Raw genomic sequence first — 13077 nt, 5'->3', positions numbered from 1 at the left:
GTCTGCTCCGGGGCGGGACCTGGAACTCCCCGCCTTCTACCAATAACCGCCTTTGCCCCAGCCCGATACCCTGGGGCACAGAGTGCCGGACTACCCCATTGGTTCCTACACACCAAGGCCTGCAGACTGTAGCCTGGCCATTGGGGGGCGTCAGGATCGCGTCTTCCAGCTGATGCGCGAGGTGAGACCCCGGAGACTGGCAAAGAGAGGGGCTCATGGGGTAGCGCCTGCATCTCCAGGTTTGCAGTAGCTAGCACCTACCAGGAACCTGGGTTTTTGAAGCACCAAGTCTTAGAATCTTGGAATTCTAGAACGCTAAAATCTCCACGTTTCCCTGAATCTTAACATCCTCTCTTAACGTGTCATAGAATCTTTAGAATCATAGAACCCTAACATCCAGAACCATGTAGCTTACCAAATCCCACATGCTGGGGAGAAATGAGATGTAAAAAAAGGGGGTAGAGAATAGCTGTGTGTGCTTTTTCTATATGTGCCTCAGTTTTCTTATCTGTAAAATGGGATAACACACATCCACTTAGTAAGTATTCCAGCATAACATGGGCTACCTGATGGCCTCTCAAACCTTGCCAAATGCTGGGGCAGCCAGGATTTGGTCTCAGGAGCTGAATTTCTAGGGAAGTGATGATGAGACACTTGTGATGAATAGTTGAGAAAATTCATGAGGGAAAGTCATAGGTGGAGAGCCACTCTGGGCCCAGGGGGCTTGATCTAGAAGAGCAAATGAAAGGTGGCATGGATAGGCATCGGAGCCCAAGCTATGCCCCAAATCTTTAAGTTGCCTTTACTGTGTCTGGGAAGGCCCTGCTGGTCTGGTGCCCGCAGACCTCACTAGCCTTGTCTTGTGTCACACCCTGCTCTCCCTCCATCTCTGAGTTTCAACCATATTGGCCTCTCAGTTCTTCAAATGTGCCAGACTCCTTTGCTTCTACAAGCCTTTCATGTGTTGTTCCCTGTCTCTGGAAGTCTCTTCCTTCACTCTTTGCCATATAAATTCTTGAGACTTTAGGGCTCCAGTTAAATGTCACTTCCTCTGGAAGGCCAGGTTTGGAATCCCTCCCAGAATAGTTCATAACACCTGCTCTCATAGCAATTGTGACTAAATTGTAATTATGTGGATTTGTTTAGCATCAGTCTTCATTGCCAGTCTGTAAATCATGCTTGTGCAGACACTTATATCCACAGCATCTAAGACAGCGCTTGGCCTATGATGGTTGTTTGATAAATCTTTGTGGAATCAGTAATGAATGAAGGGGCCTTGTGGCTAAAAGGAGGATACTGGAGGGTGTGCTTTGCATCTAAATGTTCAAAGGGAGGCAGCTGCTAGGAGCTAAAAGACCATGGACTTGAAGCTGTACAGTTCCTAGTTTGCATCCTGGCTCTCCTTCTTAGGTGGATGTTGGAATCCTTCATTTTTCCATTTCAATTCGGTTGTAACAATCACCTTTCCTTTTACTGATGTGACCCTGACATGTACATTTATTCATTTATTGGACATCCATCTCCCCATCAGAATGTGAGCTCAGTGAGGTCAGAGACCTTGTCTGTCTTGTTCATTGCCGAATCCCCAGCATCAAGAGTACCTAGTAGATGCTCAGTGATGACTCGCTGAATGAAGGGATAAACGTGTTACCTGCAACACGTTGTGTTCAAGACTTTCCAGCACAGTAGCAGGGTCCACTCTCCATCCTCGTGCATGTTGCACTCACATGGTCTGGGTGTATTATGTGCCATTATCCTCACCATGGCTGGCACTTGTGGCCCAATAGCCAGTGTTCCTTGGCTGATGGCTGTTTATTTTATTTATTGTATTTTTTAAATGTTTATTTTTGAGAGACAGACAGGGAGATAGAGTGTTAATGGGGGAGGGGCAGAGGGAGAGGGAGACACAGAATCTGAAGCAGGCTCCAGGCTTCGAGTGGTCAGCACAGAGCCCGACATGAAGCTAGAACCCATAAGCCACAAGATCATGACCTGAACCGAAGTCAGATGCTTAAATGACTGAACCACTCAGTTGCCCCTATTTTTTAAAGTTTATTTTATTTATTTTGAGAGAGAGAGAGAGAGAGAGAGAGAGAGAGAGAGAGAGAGAGAGAGGAAGTGAGCAGGGGACGGGCAGAGAGAGAGGGAGAGAGACAATCCCAAGCAGGTTCCTCAATGCAGCATGGGGCTCCATCTCATGAGTAGTGAGGTCATGACCTGAGTCAAAATCAAGAGTCGGATGCTTAACTGACTGAGCCACCTGACTTATGGCTGTTTATTATTGTTCTTCTTCACTGGTCTTTATCTTTGCAGAATATCCAACTCATTTTTAAAAAATGTTTATTTTGAGAGTACGTGCATGGGAGAGAGTGGGGGAGGGGCAGATAGAGGGAGAGAGAGAATCCCAAATAGGCACCAGGCTCAATGAGGAGCCCTATTTGGGGCTTGATCTCAGGACTGTGAGATCATGACCTGAGTTGAAATCAAGAGTCAGAGTTGGAGGCTTGACCGACTGAGTTACCTAGGCGCCCCTCCAACTCATTTTGTACACTGTGGCCCAAAGGCTACATCTTCCCAGCCTACACACTGATCTTACCCCTCTTGCTCAGAACTCTGTGACTCCCTAGTGTCCTCAGAATCAAGTCCAAGCTCCTCAGCTTGGCCTTCAAGGCCCTTGCTAACCGCCTCAGCTGCACCTTCTATCTTTTTGGCCTCTGGACTTCTCTCCACATGCAGCACCTGTTCTCTGCTTGGCCTCTTTTCTCATCTGGTCTGCTTGATGAGTTCCTGCTTGTCCCAACATTCATCAGTAGTCACTTTTTCAAAGAAATAACAAAATTTTGAGAACCGCTTTAGGTTGTGATCATACGTTATTTCTAATCCTGACAACAATCCCCTTGGGACAGGGGCTAGTAGCTCCATTTTACAGGTGAGAAGACTGAGGCTCAGAGAGGTTGAAGGACTTGCCCAAAGTCATATAGCTGAGGGGATCATATAGCTTGTCTGTCTAGCTTCTGAATTTGTCCTCTGTCTACTCTTCCCTGTTGATTTTTCTGTCATCTCTGCACAAAACTAATTATTCCTTTACGTATCTGAGGATGCCTTTATGATGCCTTTATCACACAGTGTGTCTGTTCACTCTGTTTTCCCACCAGAGTGAGAGCTCCTTGAGGACCCTCTGTGGTCCCCGGCACCTACCACAGGGCTTGGCATAGTTCTAACCATTATAAGCTTTTATAGAATGACAAAAGAATTCTGGAATCTAGAATCATAGAAACCTGCTCTTTTCACATTTGTTACAATCTTTAATGCTTTGGATTTTTGAACAATGGAATTTTAAAAACGATTGCCTGATTCAGCCCCTACATAGAGCAGGGATCCTCTTGACCACATGGCCATTTGACTGTATCTCTCTCTTTTTTTTTTTTTTTTTAAAGAAAGCAGTTACTTTTTTTTTTTTTTTTACGTTTATTTATTTTTGAGACAGAGAGAGACAGAGCATGAACAGGGGAGGAGCAGAGAGAGAAGGAGACACAGAATCTGAAACAGGCTCCAGGCTCTGAGCTGTCAGCACAGAGCCCGACGCTGGGCTCGAACTCATGGACCGTGAGATCATGACCTGAACCGAAGTTGGATGCTTAACCGACCAAGCCACCCAGGCGCCCCTGACTGTATCTCTTAAACCCCCGTTTGGATGGGATGGCCTTGGCTTTAAGTAAACTTAATGTAACATATTCCTTTTTTTTTTTTTTTTTTTTAGTGTTTATTTTATTTTTGAGAGAGAGAGAGAGTGCGCAGGTGAGCCCAGGGATGGGGAGGGGCAGATAGAGAGGGACACAGAGGATCCGAAGCAGGCTCTGCACTGACAGCAGAGAGAGCCCCATGCAGGGCTCGGACTCATGAACCTTGAGATCATGACCTGAGCTGAAGTCAGACCTTAACTGACTGAGCCACCCAGGTGCCCCCTCCATGTAACATATTTCAATGGAAACTGTGGGGCTGCAGGAAATTGCTTCTGGGGGAGTATGAGTTGTGACTAGGAGTAGAGGGTGGGCTTCTCACAAGTGGCTTTTTTGGAGGTGATCAGATTGAGGATGTGTGTCATGGTGGTGTGACATTTTGTCCTTCCCTTGTTCCTACATGTGACTACCCAGGACCCTTTTGAGCCCAGCTTGTTCCTGGTGTCCAACCCCAGTCATGTTTTTGCTTACACACACATTCTGCCTGGGACACAGAAGATCCAGGCTGTGATTTTCACCCAACGTCTCCTCAGAGCAAGTGTTAGCTTTTTGGTGTGATGTCATAGGGAAGGAGAGGAGGGGCTGGAAAAACAGCTATTCCTCTCCTAGAACTGGAAGTCTCGCTCCTTCCAGTGGTTTCAGGCTGGAGCTCAGTGAGAATAAAGACACTTTTTGGCAGGTGGATGTGAACTCAGAAAGGAACAAAGTTTTTGGAGAATCTATTTTACTCTAAGATGTATTAAGCATCTACTAGATGCACAACCACATGGTAAGTGCTGGTGGGAGGCAGTAATAATTGTAATAACAACTTCCATTCTTTGGAATTTACTATGTTCTAGGCACTGTGCTAAGCACTTAACATACATGATCTCATTTAAACCTCCAAACAGCCCTGTGAGCTGTGTGTGTTTACCTGCTTTGCAGAGGAGAAAACTGAATTTTTCAGAGTAGTCACTTTTTCCAAGAAATAATAAAATTTAAGAAATTAATTTTTTAATTTAGAAATTTTAATTAAGAAATTAATTAAAATTTAAGAATTAAGAAATAATAAAATTGCTCTGGAAGCTGACAGTGGTAGTAAACAAGGAAACACAGATTGAACCATCTGACCCATAGGCCCAAATTCCAACCACCTAAAAGTCCTAAAAGTCTCACTCCCCTCAAAAATTGATAAATGGCTTGGAGAGATTATGTATATGGAAATTTATTCCTCCTTTGGACTGTCCACAAATATGGAGGGCAGATGTTATAATAATGATATTAACTTCCTCCTTTTTGCAGGAAGCTCTAGAACTAGTACATTCAGAAGATTGTGGAATAGTGGGAAAAGCAGGAAATGAGTGGTGTCAGACCCACTCAGATTCAATTCCCAGATCCTCTCTTAGCTGTGTGACTTAGGGAGGTCACAGCTCCTCTCTGAGGTCTGCGATCTGTGACATTAATGCATTCACCTCATCAGCCCATAGGGAATCAGGACCCTGAGAAGGGCAATGACTTGGCCAGGGTCCCCCACAGAGATAAAGGCAGAACCTACTTGTCAGGGTGATTTCCATCTGGGGAGGTGAGGAATAGGTGAGGATTTCTCTGGGAAGCCATGATAATCTCCCTCAATACCTCCTTTTCTGGGGGAAGTGCTCAAAGAGAGCTCTGAGCTTTGATCTCTGGCAGGAAAGAACCTCCAGGTCTTACCTCAGGCCCACCCTTGCCCCCTGGACTAGAGCCAGAGCTATTGGTACTGGTAAGGTGCCTCCTGGGTGTGCTCCCCACCCCCCCCCCACCCCCCCGCCAACAAAAGTGACCTTTGATTGCTGGAACCAGATTGCTTCTTCTGCAGCCAGAAGGACCATAGACTGCTAGAACATTATTAATCTTGTGCCTCATTGCCTCCTTGTAAAATAGAAACAATGCTGGGGTGTTATAAGGTTATAAATGAAGTTATGAGGTTATAAATGGATTAAGAATGGTAAAGTACTTGGAACAGGACTGGCACATGGTAGGTGATTTTGTCATTTTTTTTTTAAATTTATTTTTTAAAATTTACATCCAAGTTAGCATATAGTGCAACAATGATTTCAGGAGTGGTTTCCTTACTGCCCCTTACCCATTTAGCCCACCCCCTTTCCCACAACCTCCCCAGTAACCCTTTGTTTGTTCTCAATATTTAAGAGTCTCTTATGTTTTGTCCCCTCCCTGTTTTTATATTATTTTTGCTTCCCTTCCCTTATATTCATCTGTTTTGTATCTTAAAGTCCTCACATGAGTGAAGTCATGATATTTGTCTTTCTCTGACTAATTTCGCTTAGCACAATAGCCTCCAGTTCCATCCATATAGTTGCAAATGGCGTGATTTTGTCATTGTTAAGGTTTCTGAGCCTCACTTCCCCCAGTCTCTGGAGTAAGGATGATGTTATTGGCCTTACAGGGTTGTAAGGAAGATTCATTGGAATACTTAGTAATAATAATTGTAATATCAATAGCCAATGTTTACTGAACATTTCCTATGGGCCTGACATCGTTCTGAGCGCTTTATATGAATTAGCTTGTTGAATCTTCATAACAATCCAAGAGTCTTAATAAAAATCCTTACATGATTCCCATTTTATAAATGAGAAAATCAGGTTAAATGACTTGACCAAAGTCACATGAGGAAAGAGCAGAGTCAAGATTTGAGCCTGGTGGTGGCAGTCACTGCCTCCTAAGCCCCTGGGTGCCAGCATACTGTCCCTGGCATTTTAATATAATATCTGGTTTAATCCTCATAACAACCCTACAGGGATGGTATTATTATCCTATGTATCCTTATATTGTGGCTGAAGGTGTTGGAGCCCAGAGAGGCAGGTGATCTTCCTGGGGACGCCCAGCATGAGTCTGTGATATCAGCATTCAGGACCTGCTTCTGCCCTGGCCCTGATTGGGGGATTTCTGCCTTCTTTCTGCATTTATCCAATACAAGGAGGTCTTACCTCTGATGGCATTTATGACTTCAGCCATTGGGAAGCTCCCCCTTAGGGCAAGCTGAAATCTGTCCCCTCTGAGCTCTGGGCCCCAGGGACCTCACAGAGCTTCTTAGGGTTAGCCATACAAGTCCTTACTTCTTCCTCCTCTAGATATTGTTTGTTCCTGGCCCCTTCTTATCCTCCAAACTGCTGTAGACAATCAATGTCTACGTTGTCAAATCTGGCCCATTTATGAAGAGGGATTGAGTTGACTGTCCTCCTTGTCCTGGGCACCAACTCCTATTGACCAAAACCTTTAGCCTCAGCCTGGCAGTGATGAAAACTCCAGGTGAGATCTATATTCAGTATGTTGACTTTTTATTTTTATTTTTGAGAAAGAGACAGAGTGTGAATGGGGGAGGGGCAGAGAGAGAGGGAGACCCAGAATCTGAAGCAGGCTCCAGGCTCTGAGCTGTCAACACAGAGCCAGATGCAGGGCTTGAACTCACGAGCTCAGTGATCATGACCTGAGCTGGAGTTGAATACCTAACCGACTGAGCCATGCAGGGGCCTCTTGACTTTTGAGTGGAAGTAAAGTGGTTTGTGGTTTTAGAGACCAGCTCCAGATATCCTCTTGTTCCCCACCCCCCTCCCCCCCCCGCCCCGACACACACCTCCTGTTTGGGGAAATCAAACTTCCCTGGGTTTCTCAGCATTCTCATAAAAAGCCCTGGTAGCTTCTTAAGACTTTTCAATACCTTGAGGGTAAAATCTGTAGTCATCTGTGTAGTCAAATGCTATGATCCAAAAGACAATAAAACTTATCTCTTTCTGAGAGGCCTAAATGATTATAGCCTGTATAATGTTCCTAGGTTAAGCCTCTGAGGTGCCAGGAAGCCTGGGGTATCTTCCTAAGTGGGCCAGCATGTAACATGCAAGCACTTCAAGTATTCAAGAAAAAATGAGCCTCAGAGCTTGAAGACAAGTTCAAAGACTTGTCATATTTAAGGTTTACTTATGCTTTTGAGACTGCAATTCATTGTTTATCTGGACACTGCTTTGGGATTTAACAAATTATTAAAAGGAATGGGAGTTTCAGTTCATAAATAAAACTTTTGTAGGGTGACAAATACAAGAATGCCTTGCTTAAATAACAGAGTTCTTTTTTCTCCCTAAATTCTGCATTTTCCTAGGATTTTGATCAAGCACATAAGCACAAATCTATAGTTAATCAACAAGGCTTAATAAGACAATCTTTAATATTCATCTATTATAAGATCATTGAGATTATAGAGCTGTGCTATCCCATTTGATAGCCACTATAAACATGTGGCTCTTGAGCACCTGAAATGAGGCTATTCTGAAATGAGATTTGCCCTACGTGTAATATACACACTTGATTTGTATGAAAAAGAGAATGTAAAATATTTTGTTAATAATTAAATTTTTTAATGTTTATTTATTTTTTGAGAGAGTGTGAGCGGGGAAGGTGCAGAGAGAGAGGGGGGCACAGAATCTGAAGCAGTCTCCAGGCTCTGAGCTGTCAGCACAGAACCCGACATGGGGCTCAAACCCATGAGCTGTGAGATCATGACCTGAGCTGAAGTCGGATGCTTAACCTACTGAGCCACCCAGGTACTCTTCATTAATATATTTTTAAAAAAATTATTTATTTTTGAGAAAGAGAGAGATAGAGAGTGTGTGACAGAGTAGGGGAGGGGCAGAGAGAGAATTCCAAGCAGGCTCCAAGCTGTTAGCACAGAGACGTGGGGCTTGAACTCATGAACCATGAGATCATGACCTGAGCTGAAATCAAGGGTCGGACGCTTAACTGATTGAGCCATCCAGGCACTCCAATAAATTTTTTTTTAAAGTTAGCTCTATGCCCAATATAGGGCTTAAACTCACTACCCTGAAATCAAGAGTTGCATGGTCTATGTCAGTAGGATGCCCCACATTAATAATTTTCAAATTGGTTACATGTCAAATGATAGTATCTTGGATACATTAGGTTAAATAAAATATATTCTTGAAATTAAAAATAAGTAAATAAAAACAATCAAACAAAAGATGAGCTGAGATGGGCAGGGATCTACCTGGCTTCTGGGGAGATTTATTTACTTGGCAAAGAGTTGCAATAAAAAGATCTTCAAGGAGGGGAGGGGAACAGTTGATTTCTACTCCTTGAAAGGAATTCTTCCTTGTTGCTCACATATAAGGTGTCTGGCTATCCTCATGGGAAAATTGACCTGGCTCTCATCCCATCATCCTATGGCACAGGACATTTACTGCTTGCTGGGAGATATTTAATAACTCTGTCTCTTATTAAAGAACACCTCATGTGCACATTTGGGATAAAATTAATAAAAATGAACATTAAAAACACAAGAGGCAAAAAGAGAGTCCAAAGGGGAGAGTAAGACTGAAACATAAGCAGAAACTCAGATTAAGACAGAATGCCATTGAGGGAGAAATGAACAAATACAGGGAAAAGCTGAGAGAAAGTGACTGTGAGGCCAAAAGAAAAGGACCCAGTGAGCTTGTGTGTTTATTCATTCATTGAGTATTTATTGTGTACGTGCAGTGTGTACACACTTTATTCTAGGTTGGAGACAAGCAGTGTAAAAAATTTATATTCCAGTAGGAGGAATCAGACTTTCAAGAGCCAATAAGTAAAATGTTGTTTGTCAGATGGTAATAAATTTTATGGGGGAAAATAGAACAGGCAAGGGAAATGTGAGATTTAAGATCAAGGAGTTAGGAAAAGCCTCACTGAAAAGGTGACACCGGGTAATGATCTGAGGCAGAACAGGAAGGAAACCAGCTGTACAGGGGTTTGAAAGAGTGTTCCAGGCAGAGGGGACAGCAAGCCCAAAGGCCAAGGCTGGAGTGAGCAGGTGGGGAGGGGTGAGAGAAGAGTAACATAGGGCCTTGAAGGGCACAGTGAGGACTTTGGTTTTCATTCTGAATGATACGTAAACTGAGAATCGAAGGCTAAGCATGTAAAGGCCTGAAGCTCTCAGGGCAGAATCAACTTCTCGACTGCAGGCCCTGGATTCAGTTCATTAATTTATTCAACTATCCCTCTAACATTCATTTCCCAAGCACTTGGGGAAGCCGGCTTTGCCCCAAGTCTCCTCAAGTCTGGAGGAAGAAAAGCTTTCAGGGTGGGCTGAAGTCCTGTCCTCCTGCAGTGTGATCTTGGAGAGCCATAAACTTGGGGAGTAAGTGGGTGACAAACTGGGGAAGGACCACAGGCTGGGAAGGGGGAGGCTAGAGAGTGTGGAGGTGGGGGTGGAGGAGAAAGGAGAGACTCCTCCCAAACATGTTCCTGTTTTTTTTTTTTTTTTTTTTCTGTGGTATGACAGGCCCTGCCTCCCTGCTGGTTGTGATTTCTGGCTCCAGGCTGAGCCGGGGAAGGGACAGTGGGATGGGCCAGGACAGGTGGCCTTGACATGTGATGCTTGTCCCCTGACCACTCAGTCCTCACTTTTAGAACGGTTTCCAGAAGTGATAGGAAGGGGTGGGCAGGGCAGCTAAATATAGTCCTGGGGCCAGGGCTCAGTCTGGGAGGGTCTGTCCATTATTCACTGTGTGCCTTCCCGGTGGTGTCCACTGTTAGCTGCCCCTGTGAGTTCCCGTCCTTGCTCTGAGTTTGCAGCTTGCCCCTTGCTTGTCTTCAGACACAGCTTTGACTCCCTGTAAGGTTAGGCCTGACCTTGACGGGGCCTCCTGGGAGTCTCTTTTTGCCCAAGATCTCCATCCAGACCTGTGAGTCCTATGGGTCCTCGGGAGGCCTGGAGACGTGGGGGAGGGGAGGGCTGGGGATCCTGGAGAGGTGAGTGAAAGAATGGTAGGGCCTGGGGGCTCTGGGGAATTTGGGGCTGGGGCTGAGGCCTGGGGTTAAGACAGGGAAGGACAGTGGGTAAGACTGCAACCGGAACTCGGGTTTAGGACCTGGGATTGAGACAAGGTCCCTCTTAGAAGCAATTTTGGGGGCTGAAGCTGAGAAATGCAGCTGAGTCTGCTTTGGGGATTGAAACTGAGTCCCTCTTCCCCTTGCCCAGAACTAGACTCCTTTTGTGCATGAGATGTGGGGTCTTTATAGGCTGGGGATCCCCCCTGTCTGGGTCTGGGGCCGGGCCTATCTCGCGGCTCCGCGGAGCCTCCCTGACTGACCCCTCCTCTCCTCAGGTCCGTCATGTCGGCCGCGCCTGGTCTCCTGCACCAGGAGCTGTCCTGCCCGCTGTGCCTGCAGCTGTTTGACGCGCCTGTGACGGCCGAGTGTGGCCACAGCTTCTGCCGAGCCTGCCTGAGCCGCGTGGCAGGGGAGCCGGCGGCGGACGGCACTGTGCCCTGCCCGTGCTGCCAGGCACTCACGCGGCCACAGGCGCTCAGCACCAACCTGCAGCTGGCGCGCCTGGTGGAGGGGCTGGCGCAGGTGCCGCAGGGCCACTGCGAGGAGCACCTAGACCCGCTCAGCATCTACTGCGAGCAGGACCGCGCGCTCGTGTGCGGCGTGTGCGCCTCGCTCGGTTCGCACCGCGGCCACCGCCTGCTCCCCGCCGCCGAAGCCCATGCGCGCCTCAAGGTGCGGGGCTCGGGAGGCCTCAGGCGGCAGTGGGGTGGGCGGTGGCGGGGACCGGGGTGGGACGAGGTTGTTGGCTGGAGCGGAGTTTGGCCGATCTGGAGGTCACTGCATTGACCTGGATTCTGAGCTTCAGGGCCCAGGGCGCCTGGAGTTTCGGGGGACGCGGGCGGGGCGAGGCCGCTCGGGAATGCGGGCTGAGGAGCTGAAGGCGGAGCCTGCCGGGGCCGAGCCAGGAGCCTGGAGGAGGCGCTCAGGGGCTGCGGCCCAAACGTAGATTTTCCGGGTTTAGCTACTGGAGCGCGCCCAGAGACGCGGGGGCCACCGCCTCCAAGCCGAGTTGGGTGGAGGCCCGGGAGGAAATGACTAGATGGGCGGGGCTTGGGGCCAGGTCAGGCGGCTGGGGGCCTCCGGCTGAGGCGGCTAGGCTACTTCGCCTACGTTCTCCTCCGAGCTGCAAAACTTGTGCGGGCCTAAGGGTTACAATATCTGGCGGGGAGGGCAACGCAGATCTGTGCGCAGGCCCCCTTTGGCACCGAGACCCCAAACCAGGTTGTTTTTCTAGATGGAACTGGAAGTCTTGAACGCTTCCAGAGCCCACACACAATTGTGGGCACCCCAAGGTTTGCAATTGCCACGGGTGCCCAGAAAAGACACCCAGACATTAGCAAACAGAGACGCAGGCTCACGCTGGTTGGTCCATGTCAGACGTGTGCCACATCTGAGGGCATGTAGCTGAGGGAGAGTGTGTGTCTACACAGGCCCCTCAAGGTGTCATGAAGCATTTGTTGGGCTGTGGAAGAATAAAGGACAGCTGTGGGGAGCTGGAAGAGGCGGGTTCTGGAGGCAGGCAGCGGTCCTTGCTCCCCCGCAGTGAAGCTGCCATTGTCTTCTCCTGAATGAGGAGTTGGGTGGGATTCTGCGGATTATCTTTGCCCACAAACATCAGCATTGCACTGCAGCGATTCTGCTTGGTCCCCAGACGACGACGACTTCCTCTTCCTCCTCCTCCTCCCCTTCTTCTTCTTCTTCTTCTTCTTCTTCTTCTTCTTCTTCTTCTTCCTCCTCCTCCTCCTCCTCCTTCTCCTCCCCCTCCTCCTCCCCCTCCTCCTCCTCCTCCTTCTATGTTTATTTTTCAGACAGAGAGAGAGAGAGAAGCAGGGGGTGGGCGTGGGGGTGGGGGTGGGCACAGTATCCAAAGCTGGCGGGCTCTGTGCTGACAGTAGAGTGCCTCGTGCAGGGCTCAACCCATAAACCTGAGATCATGACCTGAGCAGAAGTCTAACGCTTAACTGACTGAGCCACTCATGCACCCCAGGCCCCCAGACTTCTAAAAAGGGTAGACCACCTCCTCAGGCTGATATTTGAGGCTTCCAGACTCCTCCAGGGAACCAGCCTCACCATTCCTCCAGCTCCTGCCTTGCCCAGTTCTGTTCAGTGCTGACTGGTGGTCCCCTAGATCAGTGCAGGAACTTCCTCTTCCCAGGAGCCTTCCTAATCCAGGCTCACCTTTGCTGTTAACCCCAGAACTCCCAATCTGGTCGAGAGAGAGAGAGGGAGAGAGAGATCTGCAAAGAGAGAATAGAGAGAGGGAGAGAGAGAGAGATCTGCAAAGAGAGAATAGAGTCTGCGAAATGGAACAGAGCACCAGGTGACCCAGGAGCCTCGAAGGGGCAGGGGCAGGATACATTCCTGCCAGGGTATGCCCTGGCTGCGTGGAGGGGCTGGCAGGAATTCTGAAGAAGGGACGCCAGGAAGAAGTCTGAAGGAGGAGGGAGACAGGCTGGGGCGTGGCTGAATGCCTGGGTCCCTG

The 13077-nt window shown here is 47.8% G+C and overlaps 1 protein-coding gene across 2 annotated transcripts in view; it reads left to right on the top strand.

Annotated features, from left to right (window-relative positions):
• Positions 1 to 10184: 10184 nt before the first annotated feature.
• Positions 10185 to 13077, top strand: part of TRIM72 (tripartite motif containing 72) — an 8710-nt gene continuing 5817 nt past the window's right edge. Inside the window, exons 1-2 of one of the 2 annotated variants that reach the window (XM_040463081.1) lie at positions 10185 to 10447; positions 10871 to 11267. In XM_040463081.1, the coding sequence (XP_040319015.1) occupies positions 10878 to 11267 (390 nt within the window). In that variant the 5' untranslated portion in view covers positions 10185 to 10447; positions 10871 to 10877. The remainder of the gene's footprint in view (positions 10448 to 10870; positions 11268 to 13077) is intronic. The other variant, XM_040463082.1, reaches the window with a different exon arrangement.

Source organism: Herpailurus yagouaroundi, unplaced genomic scaffold, assembly GCF_014898765.1.
Source record: "Herpailurus yagouaroundi ecotype Mexico unplaced genomic scaffold, PumYag 379, whole genome shotgun sequence".
NCBI classification, from domain to species: domain Eukaryota; kingdom Metazoa; phylum Chordata; class Mammalia; order Carnivora; family Felidae; genus Herpailurus; species Herpailurus yagouaroundi.
Note: the sequence above shows the minus strand (reverse complement) of the source record. Positions and strands in the feature narration are given on the sequence as shown.